General features: G+C 38.3%; 1 protein-coding gene across 3 annotated transcripts in view; it reads right to left on the reverse strand.

Moving 5' to 3' along the window:
* LOC128997788 (uncharacterized) overlaps window positions 1-18272 on the reverse strand; it is a 53369-nt gene extending 35097 nt beyond the window's left edge. Inside the window, exons 1-3 of one of the 3 annotated variants that reach the window (XM_054423481.1) lie at window positions 17972-18272; window positions 6046-6107; window positions 1992-2150 (exon numbers count right to left, since the gene is read on the reverse strand). In XM_054423481.1, the coding sequence (XP_054279456.1) occupies window positions 1992-2150; window positions 6046-6064 (178 nt within the window). In that variant the 5' untranslated portion in view covers window positions 6065-6107; window positions 17972-18272. Of the gene's footprint in view, window positions 1-1991; window positions 2151-6045; window positions 6108-17733; window positions 17759-17828; window positions 17858-17971 lie in introns of those variants that run through there. The other 2 variants (XM_054423482.1, XM_054423483.1) reach the window with 2 other exon arrangements.
* Window positions 18273-21589: the final 3317 nt, after the last annotated feature.

A 21589-nucleotide genomic window follows, 5' to 3' on the forward strand; every position in this document is an offset into this window, starting at 1 on the left:
ATATCAATGAAAAATTAATAGGTAACAATTCTAAATGTGTTATTTGTATTTATTGTTTCATGAGTGCATTAAAAAAATGTGAAAATATTGTTGACTATAATCAAGTTAATAACAATCTATTAAACTATTACAACAAGTAAACAAACAATATGTTGCTTTAAGGGGGGAGCACTAAAGGTCATCATTTTACTATTATTGTCAATTTGGGAATCCCTATCTAACTTGTAGGAATGTTTGTAGGAGATTGGTTACTTCCTTTAACAGAAGATAACGACCCACTAATGGAATGATAACACAATAAGGAGATATCAATGTATGTTTGCTAGTTGTATTTAAAAATAAATATTTTGATTGTGGCTGTACAACTCCACATTTAAATTAACAACACTGTCTGTCACCTTATCATGGAACAATACAATATTAATCATGGAAATGCATATATGGTAGTTTATTGCCAAGTACATGATCAAGAAAATGTATGTATTTGTAATTATTTATTACCTACTTTATTAACTTACAACGAGATAATGTTAGGTAGCATTGGGATTCAGGGTGATCAACTACATTAGTTTTCTTCTAAATTTTAATCCAAAATCTAAGTTGAATGAAATGATTAATCAATGGAAATAAGACTGTTTAAAAGGGGAGAAAATATACATGTACATATAACACACGTTTGTACAAAAGCGTAAGAAAATATATTATTAATTGATTAAATTGAAGTAAATTTTAACTTACTCTATTGTAGAAGTATTTACTTTAACTACCATACAAAAGCAAAACTTTAATCAAATCCAAACTGTAAAATATACTGTAGAAAAACAAGAATGTAATGAAGCTTAAAGGTTATTTGCAGTCAAAATTGGAAAAAAGAATAAAAATTGTGTTTTGAGGAACTCTATTATTTCAGTAACATCTCAACAAAAATTAAATTAGGCTAAATAAAACAGTGATTTTCGTTGCCGTAACTCGTGATGGACGGAATCAATGAGAATCAGAGTCTTAGAAACACATTATTTACGATGGATGTGACATTATAGATGAAAGCATGTACCTACAATAACATGTTCTGAAATAGATTATAGAAAGAATAAACATTGCTCACAAAATTTTTATATTTAGATGGGTGGTTTAAGAAGCCTTCATGTAAGATCATTACTTTGTAGTGGGATACTTGAATTGGTTCAATATTTGCCAATCCCCAATAATCACTGTCCATTAACAGATATTTAATTCTGCAATGATTTTTTCAACAGGCATAGTAATTAAATTAATGAAATAATTAGGAGAGAAGATATTGTTAGGTTCGTAAAAGCCTCAAGATTAAGATGGATTGGCCACGTCGAGAGGATGAAAGAAGATAGGCACCCACGGAGAGTCTTATATGGCAATATAATTGGAGTAAGGAAGAGAGGAAGACCAAGAAAAAGATGGTAGCAGGATGTGGGGGAGGGTTGAATGTAAGGCGATGGAAAGAAAAAGCAAAACAGAGAAATGATGGGAGGCACATTTTGAATGAGGCCAAGGTCCACATCGGGCTGTAGCGCCAAGGGTAGGTAAGGATTTTAAAAAGTAGTTTTCAAAAAAATAAAAATTTATGCTGCATGTCGTTTGAATGCTTTTTGCTGTCACAGTTGTTTCAAGTGGGGGGGGGGGGTAAATTAGAGAATATAATGTGGGCAAAGCTCTCGATAGGTTCAGTTCTAGTGCGATTTCTAGAAATCAAGTAGTGGCGTATAACAGTAATTAAAATGTGTTACAAGATAAAAAAATCAGTAGAAAAAGCTCAATATTTTAATTTTACTCATGTGTGTTAATATTTTATTTAGCCTACTTCAACTTTTTTATTTCAATGGGATGATCTTTATGACCAAGCAATCAGAACATAGAACCCAAAGAATTTGAAACAAAAACTGAAACTGTGCAAAAAAATAGCCATATGGGTTTGGTAAATTCAAGGACAATAGTATCTAAAAATGAATATCACTAACCTGAGGCGGTCGTCTTGTTTATCACAATACCCTGATGAGCTCCACCCGCAACGTGGATATTCTCATTGTTTACATCTCTTTGATCTTGAATTTTCTTCCTCTCGATCATCAAAGTCGTTGAGGTGGCTGTTTTCCCTTTCGGGGTCATCACAATTTGATCTGCAACAATGCTAAATGTAATCCTTATGAACATAATCAATACAAAGACTAATACAAAATGTTTGGGTTATAGTTCTCGCCTCCAAATCTGGAGGTCGTTGGTTTGATTCCAAGCGAAAAATATTCTGAACCCAAGTGCCATTATTGTCATTGGGCTATGAATTAATGAGGCAATCTAATGAAAGTTCAAAATTAGATAGTAACAATACCTGGGTTAAGACTGTTTTCTTTTAAATGAATATTCAAATTCAAATTCAAATTATCTTTATTTATATTATGTACAAAACGTACAATAAATAGTGTCAAGCTTATAATTACTATGTACAAATACTTAACCTAAACAAAAAATACAGAAAACAAAACTATCTATAGCTGTATACATTCATAAAAAGTTCATCTATTGAGTAGATGGGTTTTTCTATCAAAAATTCTTTAAGTTTTTGTCTAAACTTTTTTTATCCTTAATATCTTTTATTTCATTTGGTATTAACTTTAAAAACTGTACACCGGCATATGAGGGCTAATTTTTATAAATTTCTAAGTTGGGTTTCGGTAGAACTATATTTATTGTCACATAATGTTTGCAAATAATAGTAAAGAACAACACAGGTGTCATTTTCAATATGCAAATACCTTAAGACTAAAGAGTTTTGAAATAATAAAATAAACTAAAACCATAAAATAAAAGTTGTATAAACAAAAAATGGATTGGTCCAAAAAATATAGTTAAAAAACAAATTCATTATTACAAACCTGGTCAGTTAAAAACTCACTATTAGGACTACTTTTAAAACAATGCTAATAGGGTGTATAGAGCCTACAATTAAAAAAAGTAAAAAGACTTATCTAAAAACAACCATCTTTCACCTACAAATCTGTTCAGATCTGTTTAGATCTTATTACAAAACAAACATGTATATTTTATACATCTGCAACGTTACATTTTATTGGTCTTGATGACGAATTTCAATCATGTGTTAAGAGGTAACAGGTAAAATTTAGGTAGAACCTTCTAAATACTAAAAAACAAACAGTACCAGGGAGGGTAATAATAGTAATAATAGTAAGGGAAATAATAAAACGCTAATGTTGGGTGTGGTTTGACCCATTTCTCTGGTTCATTCAGACTAACTCATGCTACAGATGATTAAATGAGTTGATGGAATTAGATGAATTATGCTTTATTGCTGTATCAAAGAGTCGTAGATGGACTAGAGAGTCTTCTCCACCATTTAACTACTGATGAATAAGATACATTTTTACTTTATTATGCTAAGGAAATTTAGCACTACGCAATAACATATTAAAACTAAGCTATCTGATCCCCTAAATTGTTATTGATATCAACATATAAGAAATTTAAATTCCATTAATTTAATCGTTTAATTTAATTTAAATATGTAGGTACCTTATCTCATATTTGTTTTTTAGTTAAGTTGTAATAGAATATAACAGTACATATTTACTATTTGATATAACCTAATTTAGCCTACAATAAAGGTAACACAATTTTATCATCTTTTTGATGAAAAAGATTGAGAAGCTTTATAGCTTTAAGGCAAGACCTTTCTCCTGTTGCTTTTAAATTTTTTATCTCAATGACAGTTTTGTAAATTAGAAGAATTGATTGTTTAGTATTTACTATTTAAATATTATTATTATTTACGTATTTAAATACGGTTGTTGGCTTGTTTCAAGCTGAGATTAAAAAAAGTAATCAATACATAGGTTTTTGTACCGTAAATAATGTCTAGGAATTTGAAGGAACGATTCTGAGATTTTAAATCTTTGTCCAACATTACTTTATTTACCCTAAAATATACTGGTTAAAAAAAAACTCTACCGAAAGAGTCCTGATGGTGATGACCATATATGTTGACCTAGATACGGCCAATCTATTTAACAGCTGATCTCCAGATGGGAGTCTGGAGAGTAATTGACTATGTCCTCATCTATCCAGAGGTCAAAGAATCATGTTCGCTGGTAGAATGTCAAATAGCTTACAATCGCGACATTTAAACTCTTAATTACATCACATTGACTGTTGGAAGATTGCTGTGCTTTGTTCATCCTCGTAGTGATTAGATCAGCCATAAAACCTGCCCTGATAATTGTACATGACATAAACATTTAACACCCTAAAAAATTATCACAATGTTAAAAAAAAATAGTAAATGTATAAAAATTTTTTAAAGTTTTAATTTTTTTAAAGTCTTTTTTTTTGTCTGACACCATATTACCATACATTTACATTGATAAGTGTAGGGTGATAAATGGTTAAAATAAATTATTTGATGAATACAGGCATATTTGAAATGTGCAGAATTGAAAATAATAATAAAAGTAATAAGTCACACAAAGCTGATTTAACATCTGACGGTACTATGGGGTGGTTTTGTTTGATTGTTTGGGGTAGTAATAATAGTAGTTACTATTATAATTATTATTATTTATTATTATTTAATACGTAATTACTAATAATTATTTACAATTGTAATTATTATCAAGCAAAAAAAGGAACTAATGCTCTATTGGCATAGACTTTGTAGATAATAAGTTGAGCATAGATAATGATAATTACCATACGTTTTTTATGACGAATATTATTAAAACCAGTAAGAGCACTAGGGCAAGTAGTTTACAACAGCTTTAAACTGACACAATTACTTGACCAATCTATATAAATTCTCTACAAACCTAGGTAAAAGAAATGTCAACAGTCATGCAGGTTGCATCAACTGTTCTCGTGGACTGTGTGAAGGCGCTATATATAATAGGGCCGTATTTAGAACCAATTGTGGCCCCAGCCTACGAGGATGAAACAGTAATGTCATCCTGGTGGGTCACACCAGAGAGGGTCCTCTATGCTGATTCAACTAAATAAACTTGAAAATTTTGTACGATCAAATCAGCGAATTAACCTAGGTGGCTAGGGCACTAGCTAATAAATAATTCCATTCTTTCATTGATGCTAAAGAGGGATTTTCACTTAATTTAATTTCTTACTATTAGGAGGCTGCACTTTAGATTTCAGGCTGCACAAAGTCAGAAAATCAAGCTCGACCCGATTTTCTCAGTACTCAATATGATAATGCTCAATTAATTACAAGTAAAAGCTTTTATGTCTACGAGGATCACGCTCACGAAATTGAAGGATTAGGCCTATGCTTTTGCCGCGACTCGCAGATATATATGAGAACATTTTCCCACGGGAGACGATGACGATGTCTCCGCGGCCGCAGGAGATGTTGTTCAATATTTTTGCCGTGATTGCGGAAGACAATAATGACTTTTTTTCGCAAAAGGATTCTACCGGGATTGCGGAAAAGTTATTTCCCCGTCACAACGGGTCATGTGAGATAGGGATTGGGCCGTGAACGTGGGAGACGATGATATTATTATCTGATGATGTCATAGGTTTGGTTGCAATTACGGTAGACAATGATAATGTTTCTTCCATGACTACGGGAAGTATTCACAATTTTGCCGTGATCATGGAAGAAGATGATGACGCCTCGGTGCCTCGGAATATGCCGTGCCAAACTAAAGTGCAAGTTTAGGCGGTAATACATGTGATAATGTTTTTAAAGATTATTGGGAGAGGAGGGCCCGGCAAACAAACTTGTGGGGGGGGCTGCGACCTCTTATCACCGCCACTGAGCAGCCATCAGGTGGAGAGGGACGAAAAATATTTATTTATATACCTGTGGATCCGCAACGGAATTATAAATGAGGAAGGATCAATCTTTGTCTGTGTATGTGTGTAATAGCCTAAATGAGCGATGTTGCTAAGCTGTAAAGATATTTCAGTCACTTTCAAACTTAAATATTTTTGTATGATTTTATACAGAGCCATGGCCCAATACTCTAAGTACTGTATAATATTTGTAATTACCTTGAGTGGTGTCCACCATGTTTTCTTCTGTTAAGAACCTCTTAACATAAATATTCCCTTTTCTGAAAAAATAACAAAATGGCTATTAGGTAAGCGCTAGTTAAGATAGTCCTCCATTTAAATATGTCCCATCCCATCATACGTGATAGCCAATTGGAATAAACCTGGCAGACATTCGTGACATGTAATTGTTCTGTCATCATTTCCAATTAACTTAATTTGTATCAGTATCATCGGATTGTTATCTGTTGGCCTAACTTATTAACACGTTCGCTGCTGACCGCTAGATGCCGGGACGGCGCCAGGAGCTGAACTAACGCTCGCCGCTGCATAAACATTGCTGCCGATACACTGAATTACAGTAAAAACAACAGTAGCTATACTGGATGGCAATGTTCTGCAATAAAACTGGCTTTGGACATAGTACTAAGTGATTCTGATAGATAGCAGGACTACCCAGGTTGCAGTCGGTAAAGTAGTGTCGCTATCTAGCAGGAAAGAGGTGGGACAAAGCCCTGTTCTAAACGACCCTGGTGGTGATTTTGGGAAACAATATTTTTTATTGTCAGAAAAGTACGTCACCACATGCAAAGAAATAATAGGACGCTCGAGACGAGCTGGCTGATCCATGGTAACGTTAAACAACAATGAACGGCGACGTTCCGGAACGTTCCTAGCTCCTGGCGCCGTGGCTGACGTTCCGGAACGTCCGTAGCAGCGAACGTGTTAATAGCCTATAATTTGTAGTCTGATATTGTACTAAGTTAATCACTTTCTATACATGAGTATAATAATAACATAATACCATTGACTATACACCTCTACAGAGGTGTATAGTCAATGATAATACTTAATATGCATGCATGTTGATGCCAAACTTCTGCTTACAAATTGTACATTAATGTGCGTGATATAAAATATAATATAAGTTATAGGCCCTAATATAATATTATAAGTTAATTTATTCTAAAATAATACTATAAAAAAGTTGAATACCGGTTTATATATTGAATAAATAAAGCCTAGACGTTTACGGTGATCTATAGACAGCTAATTATCAAAGTTTTTCAGAGGCCTATTAACTTAATAAACATTTTTTTAAATAGCTACCATTTGTTTGTACTTAACTTAACGTTAAGTTTAAGTTAAACTTACATCATCACCAACACCAGAAAATAATCAACAACTACCTTAACTTAACCCTTTGCAGTCGAATGGCGAGTATAGGTCACCGCCCGCCATTTTGCCGACTGCCCAAAAATGGCGACCTACAAGGACCCAAAAAAAAAAAAAAAAAATCAAAAATCAAAAAAGTTAATTTTTTTGGTCGAATGGGGAGTATAGGTCACTGGGCGCCATTTTCCTGACTGCTTGAATGGCAAGCTAAATTCGCCGGAAAATGTGGAAAAATTCGACCTCAAAGGGTTAAGTTGTGTAGTCCGGTTAAACGGATGGCAAATATTTACCGTACCTACACTAGGATATTATGTAACGTCTACTTACAGTATTTTTCACGCTGAATCCAAAAATGCAATCAGTTTTTGTCGGAGAGATTCCTAAGTAGCCGTAGTGGCCGTAAAACGAAGGTTAAGATTACGAACCTAAGGATAATTGAGCGGTACTGAAGGTAATGGGAATATGGCGTGGTCTGGACGGGTCCGTACTGAGTGAGGAGTGAGGGCTGAGTGAGGAGTGAGGACTGAGTGAGAAGGGCTAACAGCTGTTTATACTTGATCTAATGCGGAATGAAATCAAATCATCAATTATTTTTGAAACCAAATAATCAGTTCTTATTTAGGAAGGTAGGTCGGGTTTTATGCGGATTCATGACTGTATTAAGTGTTTTTAAGTGAGGTTAGATTAGGAAGGTAAAGGTTAGGTTAATGAACCGACTCATTAATTTATGCTACTTCCAGACTGTTTTTGCACAATTAAATAGTGGGTGAAACACAATGAAATAATCGTTATTTCATTGTGTTTCACCCACTATTTAAATTGTTTAAATTTTATTTTAAAAATCTAGTTATTGCATATTGTAACTCTGATTTTACTCTCATGGCGTCGTGTGTGGTTTTGTCTGTTTAGTATCGAATGTTAACAACTGACAGCTGTTACCACTCCACAAACCTTCCACCCCTATTAGTGTTAGTCACCACAAGAACTTGGACTCGTCCATACCACAAATATGTTAATAAATCAACAAAACTGAAGCTTAATATTAAATTATTTAACTGTACGGCCACTTAGGAATCTCTCCGACAAAAACTTATTGCATTTTTGGATTCAGCGTTAAAAATACTATAAGTAAACATCTACAAATTACATCATATACCAGTGTAGATACGGTAAATAATTACCAAACCGGTGTCCGGTTAAAAGGTGTCTGGATAAGAGGGGGGGGGTATTTGTTTACTTTAGGGGCGTTTTTTTCTCATTATTTGGCCTATTTTGAACACTTTTTACATTTGGCATTTTTGGGGCAAACGCCTATTTCACCCTGAAAATCGCGTTTAAAAATTGCAAAAAGTGCTAAAAATTTGCGTAGTTTTTTTCTCTTAATGTGTTTTTACTATTACTAAGGACCTACAGAACTAAATATAATCCAACCTAACCTAACCCAACCCTACCTAACCAATGCTTAGGTTAGCAATATGCCGAAAATAGCGGATTATTAGTTAAACCAAGGTTAGGTTACGTTAGGTTAGGTTAGGTTAGGTTAGTTAAGGTTAGGTAAGGTATGGCTAGTTATTAAGTTATTATTTAAATCAATTAGCCTAAAATCACCTGAATATTTTAAATCTAACTTAACCTAACCTAACTTAACCTTACGTAAACTAACCTAACCTAACCTAACCTAACCTAACCTAACCTAACCTAACCTAACTAACCTAACCCAACCCTACCTAACCAATGCTTAGGTTAGCAATAAGCCGAAAATAGCGGATTTTTAGTTAAACCAAGGTTAGGTTAGGTTAGTTTAAATATACATCTGCTTATTACTACAATAATAAAAACACATTTAAAAGAAAGGCAAGGGGGGGGGAAACCTGATTTTCTAAGTAAAAATGGCAAGTGCTGAAAAATTTTCGCGATTTTCAGGGTGAAATAGGCGTTTGCCCCAAAAGTGTCAAATGTAAAAAGTGTTCAAAATAGGCCAAATACTGTAATGAGAAAAAAACATTTTTTTCAAAATTCGTTAGAAGCCCCTAAAGTAAACAAATACCGAGGGGGGAGTCTACTGTAGTCACCTAGTACTTATCCAACCTAATTGATGTGAATCTGCCAATAACTCACCAATAAATAGTGCGCGCGCCTGTGCGTGCGTGCGGTCTCGCCATTCAAGGCCACTAGTAGTGCGCGCGCGCTCTCTCTCTCTCTCTCTCCCTCCCCCTCTCTCTCACTCTCTCCTTATTGTACTCTTCTCCCGCTTCTCCGGTCTACGTGTTGTTATAGACTATTTCAACGTTTGGCTGAGTTAGCTACTTGGAGAGGATTTAAGTCAGTCATAAGCGTTCAATGTTATTGTTTATAGCTATGGAATATAAAATATTTGCATTAGCCCGTGTATATTGTATATGTAAAATAACCAGTATTGCCTGAAAAATAAGCTTGTGTAAATATGAGTTTCACAACATAATAATATAAATTTCAGTCTCAAATGAAAAAAATATATATTTTATCATCAGTTCAACCTATTAATTAGTACAAGAATGAATTGTTTACCTATCTATTTTATGTGTGGTTTCAATACAATTGTAAAACCTTATGTTGTAAAAGTCTATTGCGATGAATATTGAATATTTATGTGATATTTTAATAGTGCGTTAGTTAATAACTATAACAATAAATAGGTACAGCTGAAATTGGCTTCAGCTGTAGCACGAGGACGGGAAATAAGCAATGGGATGATATATTTTATATATCATTGCATTTAACACCAATTTCCATAAGATACAGAAGCGTCTTTCAGTGGGTAGAACATTGACCAGGTCATGTTTATTGATACTTCGGTATCAATATAGCATCTCAGGAACCATTCAGCGTCTCCCAGAGGGTAGAATAGTAACGAAGCTCTCACGCGAAATCTATTGACGGCGATATTACGGGTCAATAGAAACGCGGGCAGCGATTCCACTATAAAAACCTTGATTGAGGACATGTTCACGCATACCACAGTATCAATGTAGTATCTCAGGAACGATTCAGCATCTTCCAGGGGGCAGAATAGTAACGAAGCACTCACGCGAAATCTATTGACGGTGATATTACGGGTCAATAAAAACGCAAGCAGCGATTCCACTATAAAAACTCGATAGAGGACATGTTCACGGATACTACGGTATCAATGTAGTATCTCAGGAACGAATACGCGTCTTCCAGGGGGCAGAAAAGTGACGAAGCGCTCACGCGAAATCTATTGACGGCGATATTACGGGTCAATAGAAATGCGAGCAGCGATTCCACTATAAAAACTCTATAGAGGACATGTTCACGCATACCACAGTATCAATGTAGTATCTCAGGAACGCATGAGCGTCTATTAAGGCCCATTTTCGTGACGACGCGCTCGCCTACTATCTATTGGTGGGTGTAAGATGGGTCAATAGTAATGCGACGCCAGATACCACTATAGGCTATATACTTGATAGAGGACATGTTCACGCATACCTCGGTATCCATTCATACCCAATTTTGTATCTCAGGAACGATTCAGCATCTTCCAGGGGGCAGAATAGTAACGAAGCGCTCACGCGAAATCTATTGACGGTGATATTACGGGTCAATAAAAACGCAAGCAGCGATTCCACTATAAAAACTCGATAGAGGACATGTTCACGCATACCACAGTATCAATGTAGTATCTCAGGACTGCATGAGCGTCTATTAAGGCCCATTTTCGTGACGACGCGCTCGCCTACTATCTATTGGTGGGTGTAAGATGGGTCAATAGTAATGCGACACCAGATACCACTATAGGCTATATACTTGATAGAGGACATGTTCACGCATACCTCGGTATCCATTGATACCCAATTTTGTATCTCAGGAACGATTCAGCATCTTCCAGGGGGCAGAATAGTAACGAAGCGCTCACGCGAAATCTATTGACGGTAATATTACGGGTCAATAAAAACGCAAGCAGCGATTCCACTATAAAAACTCGATAGAGGACATGTTCACGCGTACCACAGTATCAATGTAGTATCTCAGGACTGCATGAGCGTCTATTAAGGCCCATTTTCGTGACGACGCGCTCGCCTACTATCTATTGGTGGGTGTAAGATGGGTCAATAGTAATGCGACACCAGATACCACTATAGGCTATATACTTGATAGAGGACATGTTCACGCATACCTCGGTATCCATTGATACCCAATTTTGTATCTCAGGAACGATTCAGCATCTTCCAGGGGGCAGAATAGTAACGAAGCGCTCACGCGAAATCTATTGACGGTGATATTACGGGTCAATAAAAACGCAAGCAGCGATTCCACTATAAAAACTCGATAGAGGACATGTTCACGCGTACCACAGTATGTGAATGTAGTATCTCGCGTTTCTATTGACCCGTAGTATCGCCGTCAATAGATTTCGCGTGAGCGCTTCGTCACTTCTCTGCCCCCTGGAAGACGCCTATTCGTTCCTCAGATACTACATTGATACCGTAGTATCCGTGAACATGTCCTCTATCGAGTTTTTATAGTGGAATCGCTGCTCGAGTTTTTATTGACCCGTAATATCACCGTCAATAGATTTCGCGTGAGCGCTTCGTCACTTTTCTGCCCCCTGGAAGACGCCTATTCGTTCCTGAGATGCTACATTAATACCGTTGTATCCGTGAACATGTCCTCTATCGAGTTTTTATAGTGGAATCGCTGCTTGCGTTTTTATTGACCCGACTTATACCCACCAAAAGATAGTCAGGCGAGCGTGTCGTCACGACTATGGCCCTTAATACACGCTCCTGTGTTCCTGAAATAATACTTTGATACAAAGGTATCCGTATGAACATATTGTCTTCTATTATTTTAGTATTTGTTTGACCTTATTGTTGTCTCACTGTTCGGTTACAAATCTAGTGGACGAGTTATTGTGTATAATTATATAGTATTATTTGGTTTTACGTACTTTTAAATGACAGTATACTCAAATAACAAGAAACGAATTGTAAACAAAACACAACCTACACAGTAAACCTGACCAAAAAAAAATTGGCTTCGTAATAATTATTTAATGCGTGTATAGAATTAAATAAACTATTATTAAAGGAAATGGTCATTACAATACATAAATACTAAAAAAACAACAACTAAAACTAACTAATGAAACATATCAATAATTCCAATAATCATCACTACCGACCGGATGACATTATTAAAACGAATTGCATCTCTCACTCTCTTCCTCCCCTCCCCCCAACCGCGAGCTCAACAGTTACAGTTCAATGCCCACAACCTCTCCTCTCCCCCCCACAAACACGGGCGCGCGCTGCCCGCGCTCCACAGTACACACACACATGCACTAGTTATTGGCGAAGTTATTGGTAGCTTCACAGAAGTTCCAACCTAACCATTCACCACAGGCTAGAGGTGTTTTTATTTATTCTAACAGGCTTTATTTAGTATGGTAGCCTAGGTACCATACTTATGCCAATCGATAGGCCTATCTATGAACTTGTGTGAACCTGGCAATAACTTGGCAATAAGTAGTGCGCGCACCACAAAAAATCTATTGCTGGCCGTTTTGCAGCAAAATACGTCCGCGATGCATATTACCGATGATGCCAACAGATAGAGGACACTTTAACGGACACGACAGTATCAACATTATGTACCTGGGGAGTAGTATAAGGGGGGTAATTCGGCAAAAAGTAGTGCGCGCGCTACAAATAATCTATTGCTGGCCGTATTGCGGCAAAATACGTCCGCGATGCATATTACCGATGATGCCAACAGATAGAGGACACTTTAACGGACACGACAGTATCAACATTATGTACCTGGGGAGTAGGATAAAGGGGGTAAAATCGGCAAAAAGTAGTGCGCGCGCTACAAAAAATCTATTGCTGGCCGTATTGCGGCAAAATACGTCCGCGATGCATATTACCGATGATGCCAACAGATAGAGGACACTTTAACGGACACGACAGTATCAACATTATGTACCTGGGGAGTAGTATAAGGGGGGTAAAATCGGCAAAAAGTAGTGTGCGCGCTACAAAAAATCTATTGCTGGCCGTATTGCGGCAAAATACGTCCGCGATGCATATTACCAATGATGCCAACAGATAGAGGACACTTTAACGGACACGACAGTATCAACATTATGTACCTGGGGAGTAGTATAAGGGGGGTAAAATCGGCAAAAAGTAGTGCGCACGCTACAAAAAATCTATTGCTGGCCGTATTGCGGCAAAATACGTCCGCGATGCATATTACCGATGATGCCAACAGATAGAGGACACTTTAACGGACACGACAGTATCAACATTATGTACCTGGGGAGTAGTATAAGGGGGGTAAAATCGGCAAAAAGTACTGCGCGCACTACAAAAAATCTATTGCTGGCCGTATTGCGGCAAAATACGTCCGCGATGCATATTACCGATGATGCCAACAGATAGAGGACACTTTAACGGACACGACAGTATCAACATTATGTACCTGGGGAGTAGTATAAGGGGGGTAAAATCGGCAAAAAGTAGTGCGCGCGCTACAAAAAATCTATTGCTGGCCGTATTGCGGCAAAATACGTCCGCGATGCATATTACCGATGATGCCAACAGATAGAGGACACTTTAACGGACACGACAGTATCAATATTATGTACCTGGGGAGTAGTATAAGGGGGGTAAAATCGGCAAAAAGTAGTGCGCGCACTACAAAAAATCTATTGCTGGCCGTATTGCGGCAAAATACGTCCGCGATGCATATTACCGATTATGCCAACAGATAGAGGACACTCTAACGGACACGACAGTATCAACATTATGTACCTGGGGAGTAGTATAAGGGGGGTAAAATGAGCAATAAGTAGTGCGCGCACCACCAAAAATCTATTGCTGGCCGTATTGCGGCAAAATACGTCCGCGATGCATATTACCGATGATGCCAACAGATAGAGGACACTTTAACGGACACGACAGTATCAACATTATGTACCTGGGGAGTAGTATAAGGGGGGTAAAATGAGCAATAAGTAGTGCGCGCACCACCAAAAATCTATTGCTGGCCGTATTGCGGCAAAATACGTCCGCGATGCATATTACCAATGATGCCAACAGATTGAGGACGCTTTAACGGACACGACAGTATCAACATTATGTACCTGGGGAGTAGTATAAGGGGGGTAAAATCGGCAAAAAGTAGTGCGCGCACTACAAAAAATCTATTGCTGGCCGTATTGCGGCAAAATACGTCCGCGATGCATATTACCGATTATGCCAACAGATAGAGGACACTCTAACGGACACGACAGTATCAACATTATGTACCTGGGGAGTAGTATAAGGGGGGTAAAATGAGCAATAAGTAGTGCGCGCACCACCAAAAATCTATTGCTGGCCGTATTGCGGCAAAATACGTCCGCGATGCATATTACCGATGATGCCAACAGATAGAGGACACTTTAACGGACACGACAGTATCAACATTATGTACCTGGGGAGTAGTATAAGGGGGGTAAAATCGGCAAAAAGTGCGCGCGCTACAAAAAATCTATTGCTGGCCGTATTGCGGCAAAATACGTCCGCGATGCATATTACCAATGATGCCAACAGATAGAGGACGCTTTAACGGACACGACAGTATCAACATTATGTACCTGGGGAGTAGTATAAGGGGGGTAAAATCGGCAAAAAGTAGTGCGCGCACTACAAAAAATCTATTGCTGGCCGTATTGCGGCAAAATACGTCCGCGATGCATATTACCGATTATGCCAACAGATAGAGGACACTCTAACGGACACGACAGTATCAACATTATGTACCTGGGGAGTAGTATAAGGGGGGTAAAATGAGCAATAAGTAGTGCGCGCACCACCAAAAATCTATTGCTGGCCGTATTGCGGCAAAATACGTCCGCGATGCATATTACCGATGATGCCAACAGATAGAGGACACTTTAACGGACACGACAGTATCAACATTATGTACCTGGGGAGTAGTATAAGGGGGGTAAAATCGGCAAAAAGTGCGCGCGCTACAAAAAATCTATTGCTGGCCGTATTGCGGCAAAATACGTCCGCGATGCATATTACCAATGATGCCAACAGATAGAGGACGCTTTAACGGACACGACAGTATCAACATTATGTACCTGGGGAGTAGTATAAGGGGGGTAAAATCGGCAAAAAGTAGTGCGCGCACTACAAAAAATCTATTGCTGGCCGTATTGCGGCAAAATACGTCCGCGATGCATATTACCGATTATGCCAACAGATAGAGGACACTCTAACGGACACGACAGTATCAACATTATGTACCTGGGGAGTAGTATAAGCTCATTTTACCCCCCTTATACTACTCCCCAGGTAGACCTACATAATGTTGATACTGTCGTGACCGTTAGAGTGTCCTCTATCTGTTGGCATCATCGGTAATATGCATCGCGGACGTATTTTGCCGCAATACGGCCAGCAATAGATTTTTTGTAGCGCGCGCACTACTTTTTGCCGATTTTACCCCCCTTATCCTACTCCCCAGGTACATAATGTTGATACTGTCGTGTCCGTTAAAGTGTCCTCTATCTGTTGGCATCATCGGTAATATGCATCGCGGACGTATTTTGCCGCAATACGGCCAGCAATAGATTTTTTGTAGCGCGCGCACTACTTTTTGCCGATTTTACCCCCCTTATACTACTCCTTAGGTACATAATGTTGATACTGTCGTGTCCGTTAAAAAGTCCTCTATCTGTTGGCATAATCGGTAATATGCATCGCGGACGTATTTTGCCGCAATACGGCCAGGAATAGATTTTTTGTAGCGCGCGCATTACTTATTGCTGATTTTACCCTCCTTATACTACTCCCCAGGTACATAATGTTGATACTGTCGTGTCCGTTAAAGTGTCCTCTATCTGTTGGCATCATCGGTAATATGCATCACGGACGTATTTTGCCGTAAAACGGCCAGCAATAGATTTTTGGTGGTGCGCGCACTACTTTTTGCCGATTTTACCCCCCTTATACTACTCCCCAGGTACATAATATTGATAATGTCGTGTCCGTTAATGTGTCCTCTATCTGTTGGCATAATCGGTAATATGCATCGCGGACGTATTTTGCCGTAATACGGCCAGCAATAGATTTTTTGTAGCGCGCGCACTACTTTTTGCCGATTTTACCCCCCTTATACTACTCCCCAGGTACATAATATTGATACTGTCGTGTCCGTTATAGTGTCCTCTATCTGTTGGCATAATCGGTAATATGCATCGCGGACGTATTTTGCCGTAATACGGCCAGCAATAGACTTTTGGTGGTGCGTGCACTACTTATTGCTCATTTTACCCCCCTTAACCTACTCCCCAGGTACATAATGTTGATACTGTCGTGTCCGTTAAAGTGTCCTCTATCTGTTGGCATAATCGGTAATATGCATCGCGGACGTATTTTGCCGCAATACGGCCAGCAATAGATTTTTTGTAGCGCGCGCACTACTTTTTGCCGATTTTACCCCCCTTATACTACTCCCCAGGTACATAATGTTGATACTGTCGTGTCCGTTAAAGTGTCCTCTATTTTTTGGCATAATCGGTAATATGCATCGTGGACGTATTTTGCCGCAAAGCGGCCAGCAATAGATTTTTTGTAGCGCGCGCATTACTTATTGCTGATTTTACCCCCCTTATACTACTCCCCAGGTACATAATGTTGATACTGTCGTGTCCGTTAAAGTGTCCTCTATCTGTTGGCATCATCGGTAATATGCATCGCGGACTTATTTTGCCGTAAAACGGCCAGCAATAGATTTTTGGTGGTGCGCGCACTACTTTTTGCCGATTTTACCCCCCTTATACTACTCCCCAGGTACATAATGTTGATACTGTCGTGTCCGTTAATGTGTCCTCTATCTGTTGGCATAATCGGTAATATGCATCGCGGACGTATTTTGCCGTAATACGGCCAGCAATAGATTTTTTGTAGCGCGCACACTACTTTTTGCCGATTTTACCCCCCTTATACTACTCCCCAGGTACATAATATTGATACTGTCGTGTCCGTTAAAGTGTCCTCTATCTGTTGGCATAATCGGTAATATGCATCGCGGACGTATTTTGCCGTAATACGGCCAGCAATAGATTTTTGGTGGTGCGCGCACTACTTATTGCTCATTTTACCCCCCTTAACCTACTCCCCAGGTACATAATGTTGATACTGTCGTGTCCGTTAAAGTGTCCTCTATCTGTTGGCATAATCGGTAATATGCATCGCGGACGTATTTTGCCGCAAAGCGGCCAGCAATAGATTTTTTCGGGCGCGCGCACTACTTATGGCTGGAGTTATTGCCAGGTTCACACCAATTATCTATGACTGCTTAAATTTCCTAAAATTTCAAACGGTTGCATCAAAATCCATAGGAAACCAAAGCATTAGAACTAATAAGTGATTTGTAAGTTTTATTTACAATAAAAGGTAAAGGGGGCACATAAAATGAGTTTGTTACAAAAATATATTAACAGACCTGTATTTTACAAGTGCTGGTAAGTCTCAACAATACTTGAAACTAGCAATGCACAAGCACAAGAACTGATAAGTTAAGATTTGTGATAGGCATACCTTGAGTATGATTGTGATAGGCTAGTCTAATGACGCAATGATGTCTGGTATATGACTCATCCTGGTCATGAACAGGGTGATTGGTGATGATATATTTTATAAATAACTATACGTCATCATTAGATCTCTAGGCAATGACTTACCTTCAAGAATAAGAAGGCTACAGTAATAAAAACACAATTCAGAACACACTTGGTGTATCAAAAATATTCTTTGGGAAGTAAACAAAGATTCGGGTAATCTGATTGACAAGATCTAAGTACTAAGTAGCACATTGCATTTCTTAAAACATTTCCTGTTGCACTTGACTATCCAAACGATAGTTAGTTGTTAATGAATCAAGTTGTCTCTAAATGAGTGTCCAAAACTTGCAAAACTTCCTAATTTAATCAGCCGTTCGTTAGTATTTGGTTAGTTAGTGTTTAGTAGTGCCAAACTGAAAACTGACACTGACATTTCTTTTTACATCAGCACCAACAGACTCAGACAGTCGTCGTCAGAAGACGAGACCGTTCATGGAGGACCACAACCCCCCACCACAACGCCGTGGGACAGCGGAATTGGAATCGGAACGGTACATCGGTGCGGCTTCTTCTTCTTCAAATCCCAAGCCTCCTCAGTCCTCATTAGACTCGCGTGAAGTTGGCCCCGCCTTAATGAGCACAAATTATAAAAACACATTGATATTCATAATTTAGTGCTGAATTTGTGCTTCTCAAAGGTATATATAAAAAATGTTGTGCTCAACAATAACACACCAAAAAATTATAAAAACTGTTGGCGGGGCTAACTTCACGTTCAGCCCGCCACCAAAGGATTTTACGATGTATTATACATAGAAATTTAGTGCTCATTTTGTGCTTCAACAATATGTAGTTTTTATAATTTGTGCTCTAAAAACAACCGAGTAAATTAGGGAAAACTGCCGCTGGTGATGACGTCATTCGCCCCGCCACATTGAGCAAATCTGTTGAAAATGGTGTCACGATTTAGTGCTCATTTTGTGCTACAACAATATATAAGTGATATAATTTGTGCTCTAAAAACCTTCGAGTAAATGTGGCGGGGGGGGGGGTGACGTCATCACTAACATTAGTAACACTGGGCTGGGCACTGGGCAAGGCGAAGCGAAAGCGATCAAAGCGAAGGCACTGAAGACAGGCAGGCAGGGCAGTGGGCAGTGGCCTGGTTTACACGGGTCGAGTACGGTGGGCGAGTAAGTGTACGAGTTTCCACTCGCTCTATTACTCGCTTGTTGTAGACATGCAGGCAAGTCGAGTAACGGACGAGTTGGCAAAAAGAGGTCAGTTGAGAGCGAATCGAGTAGTTTAGTTGAAACCCGAGTGTTGCTCGGCCCAGTAACTACACCCACGAATTAAATTATTTCCCCGCGAAACATCTGTATTCTGTCGATTTTTGAGGTTAGTTCAGTACTCAAGGTTCAGTTGAAATAGGCTAGTTGAAGTTTGAACAGTTGGTCGGTCCTGTTATATATGCGTAAATCTATGGTCCTGCCCTGCGTTGCAATGTTTTGCTGTACGTAAATCTACTCTTATAAAATTCGGTTTTGAAAATCGTTGTACAACTAAATCTACAGTTCTACTAGACCGATTTTCAATTAATGGATCGTAAAAAAGTAAGCTCACCCCCCTGTAGATTTGCAAATAATTATGAAAGTCCCAGATAGCACGTAAGCTTGCTTCAAGCTTTGAATTACGCTTGCTTTTACTTGAAATGACAGCTTTGAATTGTCACTTTAGATTCAAACTCGAGTCAAATGTCAACTTCGTGTAACACACTTGAATTACGCTTACAGTGGATTGAATTAACAGCTTTGAAATGTCACATTAGATTCAAACTGGATTCGAGTATACACAACACACTACTATTACGCTTGCACTTGCTTGTATTAACAGCTTTGTAATATCACATTAGATTCGAATCCGAGTCGAGTGTAATATTACCCACAATGCACTTCCATTACGCTTACGTTGGTTTGAAATTACAGCTTTTAAGTATCACGTTGGATTCGAATTGGAGTCGAGTGTAAGTTACCCATAATTCCGAGCGGGAACGGGAACGACGCTAACGGTGGGACCGACACTTGAAGATGCCATCGGCCATATTGCTTTGTTTTGTTTATTGTGTATTTGTAAGTGATTCATTCTCAATCTCTCTCATTGAGTTGAGAATATCGATATTCTGGTGCTGAGTTGTTCAAGTTATAATATTATATTGTTAAAGCTGATTTGTTATTAAGTTTCATCTATTTCTTCTTATCCATCAAGGTAAGTTCTTATTAGCACAAACTAAGTAAACTCAAGGATTGTGACTAACAAAATCAAATCGTCTTAAGTTAATTACAAGAATAGCCTAGGAAGAAATTAAGTAAACTCAAAATCAGTGAAAATTTTGAAAGAGCCAAGTAAGTTTTAGCCTAAAGTCAGCCACTTTTGAGTTGGTAAGCCTACGTGCAATGAGTAGCCTAGCCTAAAAAATAAATGCTGTCAACTTATCGGCCTAACTTTGAGTTGTTTGTATGCATAAGAACATATTTTTTTACCAGCTTGGATATCAAGCTCTCCATGTAAGATACTTAGGTATTGTGGTACTGGTATGGTCTAACTTAGGCCTAGGCATTGTCTTTACTGTTCATAGTATAGACTATGGTAGGTTATAGCCTAGATTAGCCATAATGGGCCTAAGTTACGTTGTAGTCTATTCTATAAAGCTGGGTTTTTCTAGGCGGGGAGAGAGTAGCGTGGAGAGTGAACTCCTCTTGTCTTAAATAGTTTAATGTTACCGGTACTGTTTTCCTAGGAAGCAGAGCGGAATGCCATGTTACTCAATTTTCCGCTCTCCGCGCTCCTCTTCCGCGTCTAGGAAAACCCGGCTTTAGACTTAACTTAATGCCATATTTTATACCATGATATTTTAATGTGTAGGTAACTTATAACTTAGGGCTAGGGACTTAAAGCTAAGTTACTTCAGTAGCCTACTCGATAAGTATTTAAGCAGCTACTTTGTTAGTGACACTGTCAGATAAAATGCAGTAACCTACGTTTAATCGCAGTAAGAGTCTGGTCAGCTTTCAGGCGATTAGTTTCTGATATAGGTAGGCTACAAAATTTTTTCTCCATTAAACTAAAAATTGGCATTAAGTTAGGTTAACTTACTTTGATTTAGTCCACTTAACTTAAGGCCTATTTTGCTCGGAGCGACTGTAGCGATAGTCGCACAGCGATAATCGCTCTGTTACTATCGCTGTTACGGCGACCGTTTTGCTTAGAGCGATTGATTTACGGTCGTCGTACGATTTTTCATCAGCACTTACAATGGTAAGGTCATGAGTGCGTGTTGTAACTTTTTAAACTATCTCCTCAGGGAGGGGTTAGAAGACGAGGCTCTACTTGACCCTAGGGGAAGTATCAATAGACGATCGATAGAAAATACGTAGTGATAGGATAGGATAGGAGTGAGTGATAGGGTTTGGAACGGATGCATATCACTAGATGTCATTACTGTATTTAGGATATATCTTAAATAGAAAACTGTAGGCTAGTTTAAGCTACTTATTAAAATCAAAATTAAGAAAAATGCAAAGGAACCTAAACCTAAATAAATAAGTAGGCTAGGTTATTTATTTAGGTTTAAGTTTTTTTGCATATTTCTTAACCTTAATCCTTTAGCCTATAGCAAAATAGGCTAGTATAATTAAATAACTTCTTGATCAGCACTTTACGTGTAAATTTACGGAAAGT

Source organism: Macrosteles quadrilineatus, unplaced genomic scaffold (assembly GCF_028750875.1).
Source record: "Macrosteles quadrilineatus isolate MER2022 unplaced genomic scaffold, UCM_ALF_1.0 Scaffold_7__1_contigs__length_78375512, whole genome shotgun sequence".
NCBI lineage: Eukaryota > Metazoa > Arthropoda > Insecta > Hemiptera > Cicadellidae > Macrosteles > Macrosteles quadrilineatus.